At 41.1% G+C, this 26,219-nt stretch overlaps 1 protein-coding gene across 1 annotated transcript in view; it reads right to left on the reverse strand.

Annotated features, from left to right (window-relative positions):
- The window catches only part of LOC121293760 (leucine-rich repeat-containing protein 49-like), an 85,970-nt gene that overhangs the window by 36,029 nt on the left and 23,722 nt on the right, over positions 1-26,219 (reverse strand). The window contains exons 5-9 of the mRNA XM_041217051.1: positions 25,800-25,852; positions 22,566-22,708; positions 13,977-14,063; positions 4,639-4,710; positions 4,480-4,535 (exon numbers count right to left, since the gene is read on the reverse strand). Coding sequence (XP_041072985.1) covers positions 4,480-4,535; positions 4,639-4,710; positions 13,977-14,063; positions 22,566-22,708; positions 25,800-25,852 — 411 coding nt within the window. The remainder of the gene's footprint in view (positions 1-4,479; positions 4,536-4,638; positions 4,711-13,976; positions 14,064-22,565; positions 22,709-25,799; positions 25,853-26,219) is intronic.

A 26,219-nucleotide genomic window follows, 5' to 3' on the forward strand; every position in this document is an offset into this window, starting at 1 on the left:
AAGGCTGAAACAATACATCACCAGGGACATCTGGTGCTGAAAATGTATGGCTATAGGGAGCAAAGGCATGAAGACTGGACAGCAAATGCAATTGCGGCCAGTAAAATTTATCACAAGAAGCACTACCATCATTGCAACATTTTGCCTGATTAATCTGTACTCTTGTGGTTTCCAGAAGAGAATTTGCCAAATCTAAATGCAAATTTGGATAGGACAGGATCATAACTTGAAATCTGAGGTTTTTTCTGATTTTGATTAAACCTAGGCAACCATTGCATTCACGTTACAAGACACAGAACTGGGGGCAAAAAATTCTACTTAAAGAAAATGCAGGTATTTTAAACCTGATTTTAATCTTACGGGCAGGAACAGGGTGGGTTCAGGTCAGCTGCCTGATGTATTCCATGCCCAATTTCACATTATGATGACCTCAATGGAACGTGAAATCAAGCAAGGTGTAAAACAGGCATCTAACCTGAACTTGCCCTGTTAGAGTAAAACCAGTATTTCACTGTTGCAGAAATCTGCAGACAACACACTCAAAAATGTGCGTGACTGCACCACCACCGCAGCACCCTCCCACACACCTTCCAAAAAAGAAACAAATTCCAACTGCAAATAATATTGCCATCATTGTCCTTTCTGAAGTCGTGGTATTTGATACTAAAATGTAGGTTTGGAAGTGAGATTTAAAATTTGTGAATTTTTGAGAATAGCATCGGAATTATAAACAATCTTACTTACTCAGCCCTCATGACAACCAGTACTGGAACTTCAGCCTGACAGATACAGCCAACAGCTACATGAATTAACAGGTTTCACAAATTCTCCGTAAATGCATTTCTTGTATCATTGAGGGAAATCCCACCTCAGTATAGTGTGTCTGACACAAGTTTTGTATAAAAACAAAAATACCTGGAAAAACTCAGCAGCTCTGACAGTATCTGCAGAGAGGGATAGAGTTGACGTTTTGAGTCCAAGTCTTGTATAATTGGGCCTTTGGTCCTTTATTCTCTGATCTTGGGTGGCGACACTAGAGAGACTCCCATGAAATATAATCCATTGTTGCTCTCTTCAGATGTGTTGAGAGGCTGATACAGAGACCTCACCCTGAGCTTCTCAAAACTGAGAAAGGACCTGGCTCCGCGTTTGGTAGCATAGTGCAGGGCCAGATTATCCAACAATGACATGAGACACCCATGAGAATACAGACCTCCACTCGTAGTCAGAACTACTGGAGTCACGAATTGTATGAATAACAATGGGAGAGCCACACATCTGCAGGTGTGGTGGCCTAGGCAACTGCAGGGAGCCCATTTGGTGCTGGAAGGGTTAATGAGAAGTTGAATTGTATGCCTAGGCCTAAGAGAAAAATACTACAACCTTGAGAAGAATACAATCTTGTCTGACCACAGTTGTAGGACGAGCCCTGAGACATTCCATTTTGTTCTCTCTCAGGCCGAATGTAATCAGGGTTGTGATAAGCAACTGCGTAACCAAACATCTGTTGTGAGGGAAATGAAAATTTACTGGAACATCGATTGGTCAGTTAACGGAGAGTGTTGTGCAAAACTTACTGATTGGCTGTAAAAATGCTTTTAACAAGTCTGCATGTATTCTGCTACGAGACTATACAGTAGCTGTCATTGTGCTGTCTCCCTTGTGCACAAGTAATAAATGGGGTTTTTACATACGAGATGATGCCTTGGTGTGATTAATCTCCGACACAGGGGGCAACACACCCCTAAGAGAAAGCTGCCTTAAAGTTATCTGCATCCCAGGGTAGTCCTGCTGTATTATCACAGGCCTTAACAACACTTCCTCTGTGAATTTATCCTAATGTTAGATTTCTCCCCTCCCTTTTTAAAGTGATGACTCTTGGTAAGATATAGTTCTATTGGTATCAGTTACTTTATGGTCCTCAACCAAGTAATCATTATGCACACGGCAGCCTAGCAAGCTTTTCTACCATGCGACATTATGGATCAGCATGATGCAGTCCACACTGGATGTCCACACAAACACACATTATGCAATTAAAGGGCAGGGGTAGTGTCAGAGGGTGGGACTGTGTGTCACTTAGTAGTGGCCACAGTAGGAGCCCTAGATGACTTTCTCCACCCTGTGTGTCAGGCAATGCCTTAGCTGGCAGGACGCTCACCTCTGAGTCAGAAGGTTGTGGGTTCAAGTCTCACTCCTAGGCCCGAGCATAAAATTTAGGCTGACACTCCAGTGCAGCACTGAGGGAGGCTACACTGTCAGAAGTGCTGTCTTTCAGGTGAGATTTTAAACTGAGGCCATGTCCACTCTCAGGTGGATGTAAAAGCTCCCATGGCATTATTTCAAAGAAGAACAGAGGAGTTCTCTCTGGTGTCCTGGTCAATATTTATCTCTCAGGCAACCTCACAGAAACAGATTATGTAGTCATTACCACATTGCTGTTTGTGGCAGCTTGCTGTGTGCAAATTAGCCACTACATTTCATACATTACAACAGTGACTTCAAAAGTACTTCATTGGCTGTAAAGTGCTTTGGGGCGTCTGGTGGTTGTGATTAGTGCGCTGCAGTTTGTGGATTGTTTTGTTTTCCTTTACTGGGGATTACTGAGCTGCCATGGGGACCATTTAGTACAAACACCACAAATTCAGAATCTCTGTTCCACTGTTACAAAGATGTGCAGAAATAGAAGTCAGGTCCATGCACAGCAGAAAACGGGAAAGGTCAACAGAATTATCCTGCACCAGTGTCCCAAACCCTACGCAGCTGGTAAAGTAGTACAGACTAGGGTCTGAGAGTACAGGGAGAGCTAAAAGAGTCAATAACTTAGCAGAGAAAAACAGGGCAATATAGAGTCTGTGCTAAATTAGCCAATTCCAGCCAGGGCAGTGGTTAGACCGCCATAACAAAGCACTCCTGAGCACGGGGTGCGGGGGAGATAAAATGGTAAGCATTCCCATCGCCATTCAGTGACCCCTGCTAGAATACGGGTGTGGAACAGAGATAGCAGAGAGAGCAGGAAAGAATAAGGGAGAGAGAGAGACCGGTGAAGGTGGGGCAGACAGCAAGATAAAGAGAGAATTGCACACAAGTGCAAAAGAAAGATACATATGGAGACAAAGAATACAGTTCAGCTGGGATTTAAATTCAGAAACCATGTGGGAGAGGGCACCCACACAGTGACAGCATTGGCAGAATCAGTGGGAATTTCTTTTGGGGATGGGGCGGAGGGCTGTGCAGGAAGGTAGCAACCGATACCTTGTTTCTTGGAGGTTATGTTTAAACCTTTTAATATCAAATGATCCTTGCAATCAAATATCCAGTCAACAATCACCATCTGTTTACATCCACCAAAGGTTACCATTTAAACGAGACACAGAAGGGCAACAGACACTCAACATAACATCCCCCAACACAAGTCAAAACTGCAATCATTCACAGTTTTCAGTGTTCTTTTTCCCCAATGCTCCCCACCCTTTCCAACCTCAGAGTTTATGAATGTAAATGCTCAGATATTCAGGATTAAATCAAAAGACAAATCCGGTCTGTAAATCCAGTCATCCTCATGCAATATTTAGCAACTCTACACGGTGTATACTGTCTGGCAGCCAATATGTACAGAGCTGTATTTTCAAGCAGTGGCAGCAGTCTTAGGGACACGGTGTCTCACTTGCACAGCCTCCAGGGTGAAGAAGGGTGACACATGAAAGCAATAACAGAAAAACCTGAATAAATTTTTCTAACAGCACATTAGAAAGCAGCTGAAAGCGCCAGAGGACAAGATGATTTATTATCTTCCAATACTCCATCTGGTGTGCACACAAATGAGAAAGATTAGTGCTTATGGGGAAGGGAATAAATTTTAGGTAACTGGTTTTGCAATAAACACTTGGATGAATATCAAATGCCCAAAATAAAATCATTTGTTGATCATTTAATACTATTTTTATGTATAATGGAGCATGAAATAGTTCACAAAAGCTAACAGCCGTCAGGTTTGGACTATATGACAAACTGCAGACCAGACGGTATGGTGGAGAGGGAATACCAGCTCACTAGTATTTTAGTTAATTTACTTAATTTGAACCCTCATGTAAATATAATTCAAGGATGAAGCTGGGCAGGTTATAAAAACATAAACAGAAACCATACTGACAAAAGAGACAGAATCAATACCCATTAGGTTAAAATAGGGGATTGAGGGCTACAGATATATTGAGGGAGATTTCTTCTGTGCAATAAGGGCAACAAGGCTATCAAGACATTGATTACAAACACGGTTACAGTCTTGTCACATTTTGTGCACAGAGGAAACCTCCTTTCAGATTAACAGGTCTAACCACAACGTTTAGAAAGGGGAGGAGGAGAGTGGGGTAATTCATGATTGAAGCAGTCAAGCATGATCTGTGGAAGGAACCGGATGAATGGTCTTTTCTTATTCTGAGCCTTCTTAACAGTTTTATGGAATGACTCCAAACTCACCAAAGAGATCCAAGGCATTCGGCACTGCGTAGGACATTCCTAGAGAGGTTGACAGACTGTGGTGGAGACAGAAAAGCAGCACAATTCAATGCAATAATAATACCGGCAAAATATATGCGATTAGTTTAATTACAGTTACTGATTTTTTCCATCACTCACAGTTAACATTTCCTGTAAAGACAACCCTTGGACCTCTGATATTTTGTTGTTGGATAAATCCAGTTCCTGTAACTGATAGGAAAAATAATATTGTATGCCATTATAAAATGTACCAATTAATTTAAATTCATGTTTATAGTTTCCCTAATGAAGGAGGCCAGAAAGGTCTCACGTTTGATCCCCATAATTTGCACCAAGCAAACCAATGATACCCAGTGTATAACATACATTTAACCTCAGTGCTTATGGACTGGAGTGGAGTTGGAAGGTTAGAGAAAAGAGAAAGATTCTTGTTGCTGACTGTTATGCAGAGAGAGAGAAAGACAGATCCCTGACTGGAAATATGGGTGTGTGAGTGTTGGCTGAGAACAGCACTGGGTTTTGAATAACACCTTAGGCCCGGGGTGGGGAACCTTTTTCTTAACAAGGGCCACTCACACATAGATAAAACCAGTTGCAGGCCAAACACATATAAGAACCAAATTAATTAATTTTTTTGAGAGAGAATATAGAAACATTCAACTCACCCGCTGCTTTAATACGATGGCTGAGTTTGCTTTTTCTTAATGAGCCTTGTTATTGTAGAGGCATGAACACTGTGGGCTGTAAGTGCCGCTGGTGGTGACCTTTAAATGGTGGAGTTTGGCTCACCACCACCTTCTCAAGGGCAATAAATGGTGGCCAAGCCAGTGACACCCGCACCCCATGACTGAATAATAAAAGGATGGCACAGTCTAAACTTGCCTTCCTTGCTAAACTCAGTTAGGTTCTGAGACTAGATTTCATTATGGGGTGGTCCTCCAATCTGTCTTGGCGTCCTCTTTTTCTCATCCACTAGGGAGTATATGGTCCTGAGGTCAATACCCATGACGTTATAGGAGAGTGGCGGCAAACAGAAATGGACAGGGTCACTTTGAAAGAGCAGAACCAGATCTGCACTGAACGCAACTGAAATGGTAAAAAAAATGAGCCTGCTGTTAAACAGCAGGAACATCACAGGATACCCCCATCAGGCAATGTGTAGCCTTGAACTGGTTAAAAAAAAACTCACACAATCAGGTAAACGGCTGGGGGATTCATAAGGCACCACTGAGTTCTGGATTTACAACTTAGAACCAAAAACACAGAGTGTTAATGGCAGAACAGGACAGAGGTGTTCTCTTTGTCATATTAAATAAGAATAAAATATTAACCACTCAGCAGAAGCTATGTTAACACAGAGAGAGGGGGAGGGAGTGAAGGTACAATCATTCTACTGTGGGGGAGATTTTGGTGAGGACGAGCTGAGAAGCTAATATTCAACCATCCCAAACAATACTTAATCGCTGCGAGGAAACTTCTCACCATCCATGGAGGTCACCTTATAAAAGATTCTTTTTCTCTGATATGAGTAGGTTTGCTTTAAGATTAACTGGCTTAACTATAGAAGTTACTTCCTTGAACTCCTGAACGAAATTTGCTTCTCACAGATTGTGTTACTTTCTGAATTAACCGCTAGAGCACTGAGATATTCAGAAGCTTAATGCAGGCGTTTTCCATAACACTGAGATAGCCCAGAGAGATGTAACGAATGGAAGTACAACCTGATACAGGTGGAGATTTTAACACAGTGTTTCTGTTTAGGTTCCAACAATTCTCTGAAAATATTCATGGCTTTACCCGACCATCTATCAGCAGACCGACCATAAATCAGCTGGGAGTGTCAATGCATATGCCACTGATTTCTCACCACAGACACTGCTCTAAGTGTTGGAAAAAGGCATTTGAACTATTAGAAAATGGGACAGGAAAAATCTGTTAAAGGAAATGTATGATACACAAAAATAAGCGGCTTTGAATGTGGTTCCGATCATTAATCCCTTTCTTTATGGTTCTGTTCCTGTCCTTTACAGTAGCTTCCTGAAGTCTGGGCAGGGGGCTCATTTACACTGTCATTTCGTTTCCCATGGTGTCAGCACGGGCTGAAATATTAAACATTCTTATTTAAAACACTAATCAAAATATTTAAATAATCTTTTGTTAAGTCCCTAATTATTTGTGTGCTCTTTGTTCTATTGCTATTTATTTAGGAATTGTTTTCTCTGATATAGTTTTTGAAATGTCACCGCAGGCCGGATGAAAAACTGCAACGGGCCACATCCGGCCCCTGGGCCGGGGGTTCCCCACCCCTGCCTTAGGCACACAAATAATGGTCGGAATCAAGTACTGGAGTCAAACCCCTGTGGAATCGTCCCCTGCCAAAGTGTCTACACCTTCAGGGAAGGAAGGAAGCTGAGAAAATCAGCATGTGAACCACTTTTAAAAAGCATTTTTTTTGCTAATTCTTCTTTGAAGTGAGTCAAAAAAGTGGGAGTACAGTTGAACTTAAAAAAAAATTATGTTTTAGTTTAAAATCTCTTATCCTGAAGGCAGTAACTTGTGCTAAAGTGTAGTTCTGCAAGTGCCAGCTGCTCAACTAAGTGCTAATTCTTCACATGAGACAATAAGCATCAGCAGACTGTTCAACCACAGCAGCATCACAGCCGAGTGGCTCATCCTTATCTGCTGCCTACTTGCAAACACTGCAATAGCGGTTAATAATGTAACCCAATAATTTATTTCCTCCTTAACACAGGAATGCTGAGGGTAACTATCAACCCTATAGCTACTCTAGCTGAAATCAGTTGGAAGTGATTTTAGGAGCTGAGCAAATGAGCCATGGTCTAATTTTTGTTCCACTTCACCTTCCACGGGGAAAATATCCAAACTAAGCTGAATTTAACCAACACCTAGGTATGAATAAATTTGAGAGGAAAATAATTGGGAAGAGGCATAACTTCCCTTTCATTATTAAAGGGCAATTCAGTTTTTCTCACATGCCAGAAGTGTGAATGGAGATGAGGCCAGAAAAAAACATTTTGCTTGTTAAGGGCTTTGCTAAAGACTAATCTGTCTGAAAACTTGAGTGTTTGGCTTAGTAAACCACAAGGTTAGCTATTTATACACATCAGGCCTGTGAGTAAGTAATGAGAAAAATGACCAAAGTTTCTATGTAAGACGGCTGAAAGCAAATAATTTTTATCACCATTGCAAGACAACACAATCTTCTGCAGTCAGTGGGGGCCAGATAACTGCTGAGTGATGTTACACTCTGGGTTTTCTGTCCTAATAGGCATATCAGAAAATCTATGAATGTGCTGCACTCCTTGTGATTAGATAGGGTACACCACAGGATGCGCAGCACAGGGCCAACAACATCCAATTTAGCAGCAATACCACAAACCAAGCACTACTCTTTATTTCTAGAGGAATAGAATTGAAAAGTAGGGAAGTTATGCTAAACCTGTATTGACCCTTGGTTAGACCAGACTTAGAGTATTGATTGCAGTTCTGGTCACCATCTTATAAAAAGGATATACAGGCACTGGAGAGGGTTCAGAGAAGATTTAGAAGAATGATATCAAAGACGAGTGGGTATACATATCAGGAAAGGATGAACAGACTGAGTCTCTTTTCTTTTGAAAAAAAAAAGCTAAGGGGTGACCTAATAGTGGAATTAAAAAAAGATTTTAATAGAGTAGATACAAGGGAAGGATTTTTCAGCCCCGCTGGCGGTGGGCATTGTTGCGGGCGGACAGGAAAATTTGGAGAGCAGCCAAAAGTCAATTGACTTGTGGCCACTCTCCAAATTTTTCCATGCATGATGATGCTAAAGGAACCAGAAAATGCCAGCCATGAAAAATGTTTCCACTTGTAGGAAAAGAGCATAACTATACGATAGTCAAGAAGTCCAAAAGAAACTTATTTTCCAAAAAATGGTGAAAGTGTGGGACTCATTATCACAGAGGATGGTTGAAGCACATAGTAAAGATGTGGGGAAGCTAGCCAAGAAAATGAGGGAGAAGGAAATAAATAGATTTAGACGAGGAAAGATGGGAGGAAGCTGGTGTGGAGCACAATTCCCCACATGGACTTGTTGGGCTGATTGTCCCAATTCTGTGCCCTTTATCCTATATGGATGGCAACTTAAGTAGGATTTCCACCACCATTACCAATCAAGAAGATGGAATACATCAAAAGCTAGGCCCACTCTGCAGTCTAAAAATTACTGCTCTAGTTTATTTATTCATTCAGTCATGGGGTATGGGCGGCGCTGGCCAGGCTAGGCCAGCATTTATGACCTATCCATAATTGCCCTTGAGAAGGGTGGTGAGCTGCCTTCTTGAACTGCTGCAGACCATGTGGTGTAGGTACACCCATAGTGCTGTTAGGAAGGGAGTTCCAGGATTTTTGATCTAGTGACAGTGAAGGAACGGCGATATAGTTCCAAGTCAGGATGGTGTGTGACTTGGAGAGGAACTTGCAGGTGGCGGTGTTCCCATGCATCTGCTGCCCTCGTCCCTTGGGATCGTAGAAAGTTTGGAAGATGCTGTCGAAGGAGGGTTGGTGAGTTACTGCAGTGCATCAGTAGATGATGCACACTGCTGCCTCTGCGTCGGTGGTGGAGGGAGTGAATGTTGAAGATGGTGGATGCAGTGCCAATCAAGAAGGCTGATTTGTCCTGGATAGCATCGAGCTTCTTGAGTGTTGTTGGAGCTGCACTCATCCAGGCAAGTGGAGAGTATTTCATCACACTCCTGACTTGTGCCTTGTAGATGGTGGACAGGTTTTGGGGAGTCAGGAGGTGAGTTACTGCAGAATTCCCAGTTTCCGACCTGCTTTTGCAGCCACAATGTTTGTATGGCTGGTCCATTCGGTTTCTGATTTGTAAATGTTCTGACTATTTGTAAATGGACAACTTACAGGGACAAAATAACTATCTATTAAGGAATTCCTTCATTCTGATACACTTATAAATCAAGAGGATTGCTGGATTCTGGAGGCACTCTGTTGTAAAGATACTGTCCTCTTTGAAGGTGAGGCCACCCACCAACCTTGATTAAATCAAATATTAAAAGAAAACAGCAGCCCATCACCGTCCCTCCCAGCACCCCCAATCGACCTCTCTCTCCCAATCACTTACTTACTTACAAGCACATACTGCCAAAGACACAGCACCCCAGTAGTGGAAGTAACTCACCAGGGAGCTTCCTGGGGACACCCAGCAGGTGTCTGTCACTTGTTAATGTCATTTAAATGAGGCCTATGAAGTGCACCTTGGGCCCATCCATTCAAACACAGGGATTGTTCCCTGTGTCTACTTTGACATCATGTTTCCTCATATACACCATACTAAAATCTTCCCTTAACTTAATGGCTGAGCTGGTTTTGCAACTACTTGCACATGTAAGTAACTGTGGTCTATTAGCCAGAGCCTACAAAAATCCTGTATTATAGTTGCTGGGAACCAATACTTTTTGATCTATTGCTCACTTCTACTTGTGCTGTCATGACTGCAATAGCTCTCGGCTGTTCCCATGTTACTCTATATGTAGCATTTAGAGAAATTTCCTGAGGAAGTCTGAAGATCTGTTAGTGCGCAATATTCTGAGACTCCCTCAAAGGTTTGCCTAATGAGTGCATACAAAGTTTGCCTCACGGAACATATATTGGCCTTTGTCTGTTTCTTGAATCCTGGACCTCAAAGCATTTAATGAAGCCGAGGATGCATCTAATGTGTTTATGACATGCATTAATGAGAGTGATCACTGGTGTTGCTTCTCACCCAATAGCAATCTGTAATGCAGCCAACTGTTCTTCCATATCTTGCAAAGTCATGGGTGTGCAGTCAAGTGCGTGCTCAACATGTTCCAGGTGCTACAATAGCTTTCTTTGAAAAGCAAGCCCACTAATTAGTTTTCCCAGATGTATCTCAAGGGGCAAATAGCAGTTGTGATCTCCAGCCATGATGTATTAGCCACTCAACTTACACTCGCAATATGTACCTCCATTAAACCTGCTTTAGTCACATCACTAATCTCCATGAGCTATTTATCTATGTGCCCCTACTTGGCCTCGATGCGTTGTTGTGAAGTGAATTATGTTATTCAGTGTCCTGCTGCAGAGCACTAGTTTGCCATACTGTTAGAGAGTAGATGGCACCTTATTTGTATCTAAGCATGCTAATCAATTTGGCTATTTTTCTAGAAATGGTTGCGCTACAAATGCTGGTCTTGCCAGTGACACCCACTTCCCATGATAGAATATTAAAAAATTATGGCCTGATTACACTTTTTCTCTAATTGCTTGATTTTTCCTTACAGCATCATGTTGAGTTTCTTGCTATGTTGGTCAAGGCTAGTTTGGCTTGTTAACAGAGCAACCAGAGCAAAACAGGAACCAGGCTAATTTGACATATGACCAAATAATCATTAACTTGTATGTGTGATTATTTATTAAGTGAGAAGATGAAATTTACACAGAAACAAAAATATTCAACCATTATGTTTGGAGTAGCTATTTGTTCAGTAGCACATATAAGTACTTAAATCTCTCAATATTTAATTCACAAATTATAGTGCCTACCGAACTGTGACAACCAATTAAGATTTTTTTTTAAAAGTACTCATTTACTCAACAGCACGTTTATGTATTTCAAGTATATACCACTTACTATTTTTCATTCACATGTCTTACAGTCATAACTGTACCTTTAATAGCCAAATAGGCCCCTCATAATCCTTTGCATAACACAGAAATTCCTTGCACTACCCTGGTTCTCTTCAGACAGTCATGAAACTTCTCACAGGTCTCCTTCAGGGTCCAAAAAGTGATGGACTCTGAGTTCAAAGGTTTGCCAAGCTCTTTGGCTCCAAATCATATTGATGAACTGGGCTGGACAAAAATTACAGACTGCTGATCAAGGTAACAAATCAATAAGGACACAGAGGTCCTTGCCTGGGATACTGTTGGGTTTTGTACATATAGAGACATAGAAAATAGAAGTAGGAGTAGGTCATTTGGCCCTTTGAGCCTGCTCCACCATTCAATATGATCATGGCTGATCCTCTATCTCAACGCCGTACTCCCGCACTCTCCCTGTCCCCTTGATTCCTTTAGAGTCCATAAATCTATCTATTTCTTTCTTAAATATATTCAGTGACTTGGCCTCCACAGCCTTCTGTGGTAGAGAATTCCATAGGTTCACCATCCTCTGAGTGAAGACGTTTCTCCTCATCTCAGTCCTAAATGGTCTACCCCGTATCTTGAGATTGTGACCCCATGTTCTAGACACCTCAGCCAGAAGAAATATCATCCCTGCACCAGTCTGTCCATTCCTGTCAGAATTTTATATGTTTCAATGAGATCCCCTCTCACTCTTCTAAATGCCAGTGAATACAGGCTTAGTCGGCCCAATCTCTCCTTTTACGACAATCCTGCCATCCCAAGAATCAGTCCGGTGAACCTTTGCTGCACTCCCTCTATGGCAAGTATATCCTTTCTTAGGTAAGGAGGCTAAAACTGCACACAATACTCCAGGTGTGGTCCCACCAAGGCCCTGTACAGCTGCAATAAGACATCCTTACCCCTGTACTCATGTTCTCTTGCAATGAAGACCAACATACCATTTGCCTTCTTAACTGCTTGCTGCACCTGCATGCTTGCTTTCAGTGATTGGTGTGCAAGGACACCCAGGTCCCTTTGTACATCAACATTTCCCAATCTATCACCATTTAAATAATACTCTGCCATTCTGCTTTTCCTATCGAAGTGGACATCTTCACACTTATCCACGTTATACTGCATCTGCCATGTATTTACACAAACATTCAACATATCTAAGTTGCCTTGAAGCCTCTTAACACCCTCCTTATCGCTCACATTCCTACCAAATTTCATGTCATCAGCAAACTTGGAAATATCACGTTTGGTTCCCTCATCCAAATCATTGATATATATTGTGAATAGTTGGGGCCCCAGCACAGATCCCTCCAGTACACCAAAAGTCACCGCCTGCCACTCCAAAAAAGACCCATTCATTCCTACTCTCTGTTTCCTGTCTGCTAATCTATTCTCAATCCATGCCAATATATTACCCCCAATCCCATGTGCTTTAATTTTACACAGAAACCTCTTACGTGGGACTTTATCAAAAGCTTTCTGAAAATCAAATTACACCACATCCGCTGGTCCTCCCTTATCTATTCTGCTAGTTACATCCTCAAAAAACTCCAGTAGGTTTGTCAAACATGATTTCCCTTTCATTGATTGATGCTGATTTTGTCTTTGTTGATATTTACTAAGTGCCCTGTTATCACATCCTTTATAATAGATAGTAGCATTTTCCCTACTACTGAGGTTAGGCTAACTGGTCTTCGCTGTTTTCTCCCTCTTTCCTTTTTTAAACAGTGGGGTTACATTTGCCACCCTCCGATCTCCCAGGACTGTTCGAGAATCTACAGAATTTAGGAAGATGACAACCAACACATCCACTATTTCCATGGCCCCTTCCTGAGATGTGGATTATCGGGCCCTGAAATTTATTGGTTTTCAGTCCCATTAATTTCTCCAGCACTATTGTTTTAGTTATACTAATTTCCTTCAATTCCTCCTTCTCACTAGATCCTAGTATTTCTGGGAAGCTATTTGTGTCTTCCTCCGTGAAGACAGAACTAAAGTAGTTGTTTAATTGCTCTGCCATTTTCTTGTTCTCTATTATAAACTCTCCCATTTCAGGCTCTAAGGGACCCACATTTGAATTCACTAATTTTTTTTTTTTACATACTTAAAGTCTGCTTTTATGTTCCTTGCAAGTTTACTCTCATACTCTATTTTTTCTCTCTTATTCAATCTCTCGGTCCTCCTTTGCTGAATTCTAAACTGCTTCCAATTCTCAGACTTGTTACTTTTTCTAGCAACTTTAAATTACTCTTTTTTTGGATCAAATTCAATCCTGAGTTTCTTTTGATAGCCATGGCTGGGCCACTTTTCCTGTTGTGTTTTTGCGCCAGAAAGGATTGTATAAAACAGTTGCAATGCATACATTCGTTCCTTATCACAGCTGAATTCACAGAAACTTCATAATTTAAGTAGCAATAAAACCACTTCTACAAACCTAGAAAATCCATTATTGGAGGAGAGTGCTCACAAACCAGTTCACCAATGAGGATTAAAAAAAATTCACAGGCAACGAGATAGATGCTGTACTCAAAATTCTCAGTCCAATTCTACAAATCCGCAGAGAATGAAGAAAACATCAATGCTGTTTGTGTCAAACAAAAATGAAAATTGCTGGAAAAACTCAGCAGGTCTGACAGCATCTGCGGAGAGGAAGATAGAGTTAACGTTTTGAGTCCATATGACTCTTCATCAGAACTAAAGAGAAATAGAAATGTGGTGAAATAATGCTATTTGTGTAACTGTTAAAGATGCAGCAAATATTCAGCGAAGTTTTTTGAATTTGTGCATCTGATACTGACCTTACTACATTTGCTGAGATCAATAACCCCATACAACTTGTTATGGGATGCAAGCAGCTCCTCGAGGCAGGGCAACACATTCACGGCCTGAATGAAAACATAATGTAGTTACTACACCTCAGTGAATCTCTGCATCTACAGCATGGCTTTTTATGTTAATTAAGTTACAGACTAACTCTTGTTCACATCCTGGCTTGATCCAAATCAAACCAGAAATTTCCAACAGTCCAAGAAATGGTTCGCATCTTCGCATGTGAATAGTTCCATTAACTTTAAAACCTTTCCCATTACACCTTCCCACCTACGATTATTCACATTAGATTTATCTGAAGGAAGTTAACAAGGTGATAATGTCTATACGAAACAACAAAACATTCTTCCATTTCAGGGACCTCAGCAAGGTAGAGAGCAATGAACCTGCAGGTGTGGATTAGGGCCAGAGAGCTCTGTGGGTGTGATCAGCAGGCAAGTGAAAAAAGGTGCTGAAAAGGGTGAAGATGTGGACTAGGATTTCAATTGGCGAGGGGGTAGAAAAAACAAACATAGATAACGGGGTAAAGTAGGGTTTTTCTAGAGGTCGACTAGTGCAATCTAGTAAAAACATTCAATCTTGGTGACTGATCAGGTGTGGGGTTGAAAGCTTCAAGATCAAGTAGGATGCAAAATCTGCACACCACTGGACTTAGCCCCAGATGTTAATGGAGGAGTCCAGGCCAGAGCCATGCAGTTGCTGCTGGTGGGCAAAAATACTATGGCTTTAGCTTTACCAGAATTGTATGTAGGATTGGAGAATTCATCCAGAAAAGGCAATTGGAAAATGTAGTAACAGCCATGGAGTCAATGATAGTCAATGTAGTGAGGCAGAACGAGGTTCATCAGTGTACTTATGAAAACTAACTCTGTGCCTTCAGAAGATGTTGCCAACAGGTAGAATGTAAATAACAAATAGAAGAAGATCAAGTTTCCCTGGGACATGCTGGGTGTAATTGTACAAACGCCAAGCGAGGAAACACTACATTGACTATCATTGAGTCCATGGCTCTTACTACATTTTCCAATTGCCTTTTCTGGATGAATTCTCCAATCCTACGTACAATTCTGAATAGCTGTAATGACAGGACTGGGGCAGATAGGAGGGCACTCATGAGAGAGCAGTACCTTGTAGATTGACCACGTAAAGAGTGATCAATAGTATCAAAGGATATTAGGGTCAAGGAGGGACATTGAGTTTCAGTTATGCAGAATATCATTGCTGACTATGACCAGGCTTGGTTTGGTGACATGGAAAGAGCAGAAACCAAATTGGAAGAACTCAAATAGGGAGTAATGAGAAAGGTAAATTCTCACTATATATGCTTCTTATGCTACCTTTCCCTTCTATCCATATGTATTTTTCTCTTGTTTCTGTTATATAATGGAGTATGTTAGACTAGGTCCCATAAAGGGTGAACTGTAATAGCCTGTGACGTCACAGGAGTAAGCGACACATACTCATGTGATCTGAGAGTTTAAGAGAAAACAGCATGGAAAGAAGCTAGTGTAAAGGATTGTTCTCATAACTATAAATATGGTACAATAAAGTTAAAGTAATTGCAGCTAACAATCTTCGAGAGTTATTGCGACTACTCCAACCCAACAAAGTAATATGGCAGCAAGCAGTAAAAGGATAGCAATAGAAAAATCTCTCCCTCTGCCAGCACGCTTTGTGACAGTCACAGGCCTAAATCAGGCTGAAGTATGGCCAAAGTGGTACAGGAGATTCACTTGATTTCACACTACATCAGCGAAGCCAGACTGCGAGCAGGTCAGTACACTTTTGTACACAACTGGCAACTATATGGACGACATCCTAGTTACCCTGGAGATCGATGAGGGTAAAGCCACTTATGCTGTGGCTATTGATGCACTGGAGACATACTTCAGTCTCCACAAAAAAACCATTGTGGAACACGCAAAGTTCAATAAACATACCCAGAGGCACAGGAAAAGCATCAATGCATTCATTAATGATTTTTACCGATTAGCAGAAGACTGAAAGTGTGGTCATCTGAAAGAGATGCTAATTCACAACAAAATAGTTGTTGGAGTAGTGGATGATGCATTATCAGATAATTTGCAATCCCGAGATGACTTGACATTGGCAAAGGCGAATTGATTAAGTAGACATACATAGATATGGAGGCAAAACCAATCAGTAGTCAGAGGAGAAAGAGAGAGAGACAACCCAATTCTCAAAGTAACAGATACAGGCGAATTTGTCAGACATAATAAAATTGAAAATAGTGAGGAGGAGAGACGTACAGCATGAAAAGCAATTCATGGCAACAGCCCAGACCAGCTGTTGCAGCAGCGAAAGGCACGGGTGTGAGAATTGTCCCATTAAAGGCATGCAATGCCATTGGTGCAAAAAGATGGGGCATTTTCAGGCAGTATGTTGCAGTAGAAAAAACAGGAAGAACACTCAGAAAAAAAAAAGTTTTAAAAGGAGGTTGGAGATTTACAAGACATTGAGATACTCTTCTTAGGGGAGATTGAAGAAGTGGAAACTATTGGAATGCCAAGAATCTGGTAGGAGGTCATGGGACACACTTTAAACCAGATACTGGAGCAGCAGTTTCAGTTCTTAAAATTTCTTGTTTAACCATGGTTCAGTGGCTCAGAGTTCTTCAAGCATCCTATAAAAAGCCAAATGGACCAGGAGGAACAGAACAGAAAGTTTTGGGAGAATCAACAGCTTTTTTACAGCAGAGAGAGAAAGCAATGAAGTACTGTACGTAATTCAAGATCAGAGTTGTTCACTTATAAGCAGAAGGGCATTTATGGAATTGAATCTAATCAGCAGAATAGAAGAAATAAAGAATGGTGAAGGTCAATCAGGAGACTTCAGAACAGAACTCCCAAATATGTTTACAGGATGGGAAAGCTGAGAACAGCATATCGTATAACAATAAGCCAGAATGGAAAACAATATGCTTATAAACACCCAGAAAGGTTCCACACCCATTACTTCCAAAGATGAAATAAAAAGAGATCAACTCAAAGGTAAGACAAGTAGTCATTTCACCCTTAGAAGAGCCAACAGGTTCCATATGAATATGTGTTGATCTCATACAGCTCAATAAAGCTGTGAAAATAGAAGCCCATTCAATGGTATCAGTAGATTAGAGCTTAGCAAAATTAGGGAAGAGCAGATTCTGGCAAATACCACTAGAATAGGAGTCCAAGCTTCTCGTAACATTCATAACACCATTTGGAAGATTTTGTTTTAACACATTACCCTTTGGGATAACAGCAGCACCAGAGATCTTTCAAAGAACAATGGCAAATCTTTTAGATGGCTTTCACGGAGTTGTTTGCCACATGGATGATGTGTTGATACATAGCTCCGCTCAAACTGAGCATGACATGAGAATGAGACCAATGCTGAGAAAACTACAAGAGGCAGGATTGACATTCAACAGTAAGCGTGAGTTTTCACAGACAACAATTAAGTTTCTTGGTCACATAGTGAGTGTATGAGGAATTAAGGTTGATCAACTGAAGACCAAAGTCAGAAAATAATTTCCAGCTCCAAGGAACAAAGATTCATGGGAATGGTGAATCAAGTGGCAAAATTTCTAAAATACTTAACAGAACTTAACAAGTCACTATGCCAGTTGTTACACCAAAATAATGAATGGTGTTGGGAAGAAGCACATCAGAATTCGTTCAAAAATATCAAGGATAGGTTGACGTCACCAAAGATTTTAGCACATTACGATCTGGGGTTCCCTACAATTATTGCAGTGGATACATCCTCTACAGGATTGGGCAAGTACTTTTCGGGTACAAATAGATGGAAAACGCAGACCAATCTATTAAACATCACGATCATTAACAGATACAGAGAACAGATATACAGTAATCGAAAAGGAAGCATTAGGAATCACATGGGCATGCAAGAAATTTGCTGAACTGTGCCTTAGGTCTTCACATTATGATAGAAAAAGACCATAAACCTTTAGTCACACTACTGAATTCGAAAGAGCTTGCAGCGATGCCATCAAGAGTCCAAAGATTTAAATTAAGATTGATGAGGTTTGACACTCATACAGTATATGCTCAAGGGAAACAACAGGGCACAGTAGATGCATTATCACACGTTGAAACAGAATCCAGAAAAATGCGATATTGAATTCGTGGAAGAAGCCAAGGAGTTTGCTATAATGACAGACCATACATTACCAGCAACTGCACAAAGAATGAGTGAAATCAAAGAGGCTGAAAAATCAAATGAGGATTGTACGAAGATCAAAGAATTTTGCATTGCAGGATAGCCAGCATATATACCACATAGTCCTATCTTGAGCCCGTATTTCGAGCAGAGAGCACATCTGACATTGAACAATAATTTATTGGTATACGTTGATAGAATAGTAATCCCAAGAGCATTGAGATGTGAAATCTCACAACGCCACATCAAGCTCATTTAGGTATTATCAAGTGCAGAGCCAGAGCACGGTATTCAGTTTGGTGGTCAGGTCTCTTGAAGTCATTGGAAGAAATGATATCCAGATGTATCACATATACAATTCACAGACAGGAATCAAAAGAACCACCTGCTAATTTGAATTCTGTTCAACAGCATCCAGAGGACCAACAGCAGAATGCAAATGCCTTATTCCCTATGAACAAAAGGGGAACGAGGTACGGTAGACTAGTGAAGGCACCAAAACACTCATCAGTGTAAGGTGGGAATCTCAAAATACTGGAGGAAGGAGAGAAAAGAGAGAAGAAGAGAACGTAGGGAGAGAAAGAAAAACAACATTTACCTAAGAGAGCAAAAAGAGGCTACATTTTATGAGACTTCAAACACTGAAATGTTCAGAATGACTAGAAGACTGAAGCATTGGGTTTCCAGGAAGGTCAGAGAACACTGAAGTCTGAACAGAGAACTGGGGGGGAAATGTAGTATAATGGAGTACGTTAGATTAAGTCCCATAAAAGGTTAACTGTAATAGTCTGTGATGCCATAGAAGGAAGTTACACATGCTCATGTGATCTGAATGCCTAGAATAAAGCAGAATGGAAAGAAGCTCGTGTAAGGGAGTGTTCTCATAACTGTAAATATGTTTAACTTTGGTTGTGGAGAAACTTCTAGAAACAATAATTCAGGACAAAATTAATAGTTACATGGACAAATGCAAATTAAGCAGAGCCAGGATTTCTTAAAGGAAAATCGTGTTTAACGAACTTCCTGGAGCTGTTTGAAGAGGTAACAGAGAGGGTTGATGATAGCGATACTGTTCATGTGATGCACATGGACTTCCAAAAGACATTTGATACAGTGCCACATAACAGACTTGTGAGCAAGGTTAGAGCTCATGGAACAAAAGGGACAGTTGCAACATGATACAAAATTGGCTGAGTGACAGGACACAGAGAGTAATACTTACTGGATGTTTTTCAGGCTGGAGGAAGGTTTGGAGTGGAGTTCCCCAGGAGTCAGTGTTGGGACCCTTGCTTTCCTGATATATATTAATGATCTAGATTGGTAGAAGCATTGCCATCGAAAATTCAGCAGGGAACAGTTAACCGCCAAGCTTTTGTTCAAACTCAAACCAGGCAGGTTTGGTCAAGGCACTTCCATGGAAATGAGCCAGGGAATGGCTGTCCCCCAAGCTTTTGTTTAGTTAAAAAAGGGTCCGATAGATGGACATGCTCCTTCTGTCTCCAAAGGACAGGGCCCAGCGTGTGAACATATGTGGCTTCTAGCATGTGTAAGTGGGCCATGTTGGGATTCCTACAGTTCCACACGCTATAAGTTTAGCCTTATCAGCAATCTTATAAATAGATCATGAGCCATTTGCTTACCGTGCAAGCTTAATGCTGAAATAAGCTGCATCAAAGTCATCCTGCAGAATAATGACTACCTTGATCAGGTCATTGCTCGCTGTATATCGCTCAAACTCATGAATGAGCCTAAGGCCGCCCCTTTCAATCCTGAAAAGTACCCAGTGTACTTCAGATTACCTGGAAGGGTAAGGTGTCTCAAAAATTTGAGCAACAAGTGAAACTAGCTGTTTTATGGTGTTACCATGCAGTAGCAACATGAGTGGTATTTTCCACTAAAAGGATGCTGCCATTAAGCCAAAAAGACATTTTGCCTATCACACAAATGAATAATGTAGTATATGAATTTAATTGCTGGTGTGATGCCAGGTACATAGGCCATACATCCCAACAACTGGTGGATCATATCAAACCGCATGGACCTTCGGCTGTTCACAACAAGACAAGTATTGACTGTCCCCAACTAATCCAGGCTTGCAAAATGCAAAACATGGTGTCCAATGTTAGATGTGATTTTCGCAATTAGACAACACTTGCCAAACAATCCTGATTGTGCTAAGAACTGTGCTAACACTGAAAACCAATTTAAGATTATCAGTCGGGTTCGGACCGTGGCTCACTTATACATGCTAGAAGCCATTTATATTCACACACAGGGCCCTGTCCCTTACGGACAGAAGGAGCATGTCCACTCATTGTGCCTTTTTCAATTAAACAAAATCTTGGGGGACAGCCATTCCCTGGTTCATTCCCCATGGTAATGCCTTGACCAATTAGAGTTGACCTGCCTGATTTGAATTTGAACAGAAGCTTGGCAGTTAACTGTTCCCTGTTGCATTCTCCATGACATTGCTTCTATCAATCAGAGTCCACTTGTCAGCCAATCAGCATTCTCTTCTCATGCAGCATAACCCCTTTACTACTGGCAATCTTACAATCTGTCCTGATGAGGAGTGCAAGACAAAATGCCTTTGTCCCTTTTTTCAGTAACATCCTAGGCTTTAGTAATAGAGGCATAGAATACAAGTGCAAGGAGATAATGTTGAATTTGTATAAGAGACTAGTTCGGCCTCAATTGGAGCATTGTGTCCAGTTCCAAGCGCTGCACTTTAGGAAGGATATGAGGACACTGGAGAGATTGCACAAGAGTTTTACGAGAATTGTTCCAGGGATGAGGAACTTCAGTTATGCAGATAGATCGAAGAAGTTGGGGCTAATTTCCCAAGAGAAGATTGAAAGGAGATTAGATAGAAGTATTCAAAATCACGTGGGGTCTGGACAGCATAAATAGGGAGAAACTTTGTGAAAGGATCAAGAACGAGAGGCACAGATTTAAAGTATTAGCAAAAGAAGCAAAAAAGTGATATGTGAAAACTTTTTCACATAGCGAGTGGTTAGGGTCTGGAATGCATGCCTGAGAGAGTGTGGTGAAGGCAGGTTCAACCGAGACATTCAAAAATAAATTAAAACGGTTATCTGAAAAGGAAGACTTGTGCAGGGTTACGGAGAGAAGGCAGGAGAATAGCATTAACTAAAACGCTCAGACAGCTGGTGCAGTTACGATAGAGTGAATGGCTTCCTTCTGCGCTGTAACAATTCTGTGATATGCTACAATAAAGTTAGGTTGTTTGCAGCTAACAGTCTTGGGGAGTTAATGAAACTACTCCAGCCCCATAACCAAATAATATAGATGCCATTATGTCTTTTCTTTATTATTCTGTCTATTCCTCTCACTTCCCACAATTGGACATACGCATTTCAAAACAGGATCATAATAATTTCAGAAAGATTCCACCAATCCTTCCACATTTTGAGTTGAAGTAAAAACTTTATTCTTTTCAAAGAACAGGGTTTGTGCAAATTAATAAGAGGAAATTTGTGAACTTGTCACAATCTTAAGCCTTCTTTATCAAACACTGCCAAGGTTGAGAAGAAATCATGGTTATATAAAACTAAGCCTATGATTATAAAACCTGTAGATTATAGAAGAAAAGGGAAGACTGGTGGGACCTTTGGGAAGGAAGAATAGACAGGATTTTCCATGCAGGCTTCTGAACCCCGCCATCAGACTTAAATGAGAAACCTATATTGTGTGGGAAACAGTCACTCATTGTAATTTTCCTCACGATGACTGATTAATGACCAGAGGATGGGCTCGTTGTCCAATTAAAGATGGCCGGAGGGTCAGTCAGAGGCTTTCCAGCAGGCATCCTTTTTCCAACTACCTCCAAATAGCTAAGCTGGTCCCCCGTCAGCTGCAGGGACCTAGAGGCCGACTGGGAAATCCCAGTCAGCCTTCTTTAATTGGCTTTAAGTAATCATTAACAAACATATGACATGTGGACGGGTAGCTGCATCCCCAATCCCTGTTCCTCCTCAGCAAAAATGGACCAGGGGTAGGATGGAGACCAGCAACAGTCACGCTGGCCGGCAGTGCTATTTTTAGCCCTACCCGCCTCTAATCCCAGCCCCAGCGGACCCTAAAAATCGTTCAATGAGTTGAAGTGAAGCAAGGAATGGTAAATTATACATACTGATTGTGATCTTGTTTTCTACAAATCAAGGATAATTTTCTTAAATTCTGAGCATTTGTTTAAAAAGTACTTGAAAACAATTATGCAGCTTGTAACTCTCTTGTAAACTCCAGTTAGTTATCTAAAGAGCAGTTCATATACTGGGCTACTTAACAAAAGCAATTCACAACAGGGGAATTGCACCATTTTCCCAAATCCCTGTAACCGTTGCAGTTCTCCTTACAGTGATGTCAGATAACTGGTTATGACTGATATCCAGAGACGTCAGTTGGGATAGTCCTGAAAACTCTCGTGATTCCACACAGATCAGCTGATTACTGTCCAGCCTCAATCGCTGTAATTTCCGGAGTCTGAGAAGACCTTTCCCTAAGCATGATAAAGGTTAACAATTAACATTCTAGTTTTGGTCCAATGCCGCAGTCAACCATGGATTTAATGCAACTATGAACATATGAATGTATGAAATAGGAGCCGAAGTATTCCAATCAGCCTCTCAAGCCTGTTCTGCCATTCAATAAGATCTTGGCTGATCCGTTTGTGTTTCGAGTTCTACATTCCCATCTACCTCCTGTAACAACTGATTCCCTTGCCTAACAAGAATCTATCTACCTCCGCTTTAAAAATATTCAATGACCCTGCCTCCACCACTTTCTGAGGTAGAGAGTTCCAAAGTCACACAACCCTCAGAAAAAAATTCTCCTCATCTCTGTCCTATAAGAGTGACCCTTAATTTTAAAACAGTGCCCCCTAGTTCTGGACTCACCCACAAGAGGAAACATCCTTTCACGTTCACCTTGTCAAGACCATTCAGGATCTTATATACTTCAATCGAGTCACCCCTCACTCTTCCAAACTCCAGTGGAAACAAGCCCAGCTTGTCCAACCTATCCTCATTAGACAACCCCCTCGTTCCAGGTATCAATCCAGTAAACCTCATCTGAACCGCTTCCGAGCATTTAGATCCTTCCTTAAGTAAGGAGACTAAAACTGCACACAGTATTCAAGATGCAGTCTCAACAATGCCCTGTATAACTGAAGTATAACATCCTTACTTTTATGTTCAATTTCTCTCATAATAAAGGATAGCATTCCATTAGCCTTCTTGATTGATTACATGTTGTTCCTGCATACTAACCTTTCGTGACTCATGCACGAGAACACCTAGATCCCTCTGCACCTTGGGATTCTGCAGTCATTCTCTGTTTAAGTAATACTCTGCTTTTTATTCTTTGTGCCAAAGTGAACAACTTCACATTTTCCAACATTATACTCCATCTACCAGATTTTTGCTCACTCACTCACCTTATCTATATCCATCTGCAAACTCCTTCTGTCTTCTTCATAACATAATTTCCTACCTATCTTTGTGTCATCTGCAAATTTAGCTTGCATGCCTTCGCTCCCCTCGTCTAAGTCATTGAGTAAATTGTAAAAAGTTGAGGCCCCAGCACCGACCTCTGAGGGACTCCACCAGTCAGATCCTGCCAATCGAAGATCTATTTCTGCATATTCTGTTTTCTGCCAGCCAGCCAGCCAATCCTCTATCCCCTGCACCATGAGCTTTTATTTTCCACAACAGCCTTTGATGTTGCACCTTGTCAAATGCCTTTTGGAAATCCAAGTACAGTATGTCTACAGGCTCCCCTTTATCCACAGCACGTATTACTCTTTCAAAGAACGATAATAAATTGGTTAAACATGATTTCCTTTTCACAAAACCATGCTGACTCTTCCCGATAACTTGGGTTTTTCTAGATGCCCAGCTATAACCTCTTTAATGATTGACACTAACACCTTCCTCACGACAGACGTCAAACTAACTGCCCTATAGTTTCCCTGTATTCTGTCTCCCTCCCTTCTTGACTAGATGAGTTATATTTGCTACTTTCCAGTCAGATGGAACCTTTCCAGAATGTAGGGAATTTTGGAAAATGAACACCAATGCATCTACTACCTCAACTGCAATTTCTTTTAATTGGTACTTCTGCATCCATAAAAATGCTCATCAGGACTTCCGCAATAACTCAACAAGTACATTTGTGGCCTGGATATGGTGCTGTGCCAAACACATCAGGAAGGTTGCACGTTTTGAACCCCAGTTTACAATGAGTCAGTTGATCTTAGTTTCTCAAAGACTTGCATTTATATAATGCCTTTGAGGACTTCAGAACATCCCAAAGTGTTTTAGCAATGTAATGTCGACTAGACAACTTGTTTAAATATAGGTCAGGACATTGAGGAGAACTCCTCTTCTGTTATTTGGAAAAGGTGCCACAAGATCTTTTATGTCCATCTGAGAAAACATATTGGGCTTTGACTTTGACTTAATGTCTCTTCCAAAAGATGGTACCTCTTAAAGTGCCACACTCCCTCAATGATGTACTAGAGTTTCAGCCTGGATTATGCGCTCAAGTCTCTGGAAAGGAGCTTGAGCCCACAACCTTCTGATTCAGGGTCAAGAGTGCTAGCGCTGAGCCTTGGTTGATACCTTGGGGCATTATAGATGGCATCAACATCTCAGAGCTAGAGAGAGAGAGAAATGAAAATAAAAATCAGCTAGCATTTTCAATCCTTATTGCTATCCAATATCCATTGCTATGATGTGCATGTTGCATGAGGACAAGAATGTGCTTAGCTGTGACAGATGTAGCTTGCAGACACTTGCTTCTTGGGCTCACACATAAATAATGGTCACTTGGATATGCACCTTCAGGAAAGGAGGGAAGCAAACATTAATTCCCTGGATTGGATAGACACAAAGCTCCATGAAGCAGCTAAATGCAGAGCAGGACTTTTGTATTCTCTCTTCACAAGAATTTATAGGAAAGTATTTGATAGGTCTGGATCCCTGTATTATTATTGTATTAGTGTACTATGATTGAAAATAAAAAGTGATGCATATGGGTTAATCAGCAGCACTGTTATACCTTCTGTAATCAACGGGCACTGCAGTGAAGAGAGTTTCTGGTAGACACAAATAGCCATGTGATTTAGATGGATCAACTCTGGCTAATCAGACTGGACAGCAACAACAACTCTCGAGGACAGGACTTCCTCCCTCATCTTATTAAGGCCGCCCGGAGTTCGCTATGGGCTGCGGGGTGACCTTGTTTAAAGTTGGTCAGTTCGGGACTTTTATCAAGCAGTACATGAAATTCAGCCCATATTCCCTTTTTTGATTCTTTCATCCACTGCCTTTAAATGTATGGGAAATCAGTAGCTGAGAGCACATAATTTCCCAAAAAGCAATTTGAGCAAGCCCTGGGGGTGACCCCTGTGCAATTTTTGCCCCCAAAGTAACATGCCTAACTGCAGACCAGTGTGGTGTTGCTGTTATTGTTGCTGCTGCTGTCTGCTCCACCAACAGAAAGACAAATAAACGAAACTATTGTTGTGCATCACCCCACTTTTTGCACCTCTCTTCTAACTTTGAAAATTTGTGGCAAGTCTCACTTACTTAGACTTGTGATGCGATTAAACTGCAACTGGAGAATTTGGAGCTCTTGCAACCTATAAATAAAATATGAAGTAATGAAAAATAGTTCACAATTAAAGTTGATCTGCTTAAATCAGATATCCATGGTAAATCACAAAATTATGAATTTCATATTGCCACACAGTCCTAGGCTAACTTCTGATCTACATTCATCCAGTACAGTAGTAAAAGGTGTTATTACATAAAAGGTTCAATGCATTTTCAGTATACCATTCTGCAATGTAATTTGCCAGAAGTTAGCTACTTAAATGGGGAATAGATCATAGCAATGGGATGTCTTATTCACTCCAGTATCCAAGTACACTAATCGACATATTCTTCTTCATCTCTGCATCCCTATATTGTTGAAATCAAGTCTCATTGCATCCTTTCCCAAGAATT

The sequence above is a fragment of the Carcharodon carcharias genome, chromosome 22 (genome assembly GCF_017639515.1).
Source record: "Carcharodon carcharias isolate sCarCar2 chromosome 22, sCarCar2.pri, whole genome shotgun sequence".
NCBI classification, from domain to species: domain Eukaryota; kingdom Metazoa; phylum Chordata; class Chondrichthyes; order Lamniformes; family Lamnidae; genus Carcharodon; species Carcharodon carcharias.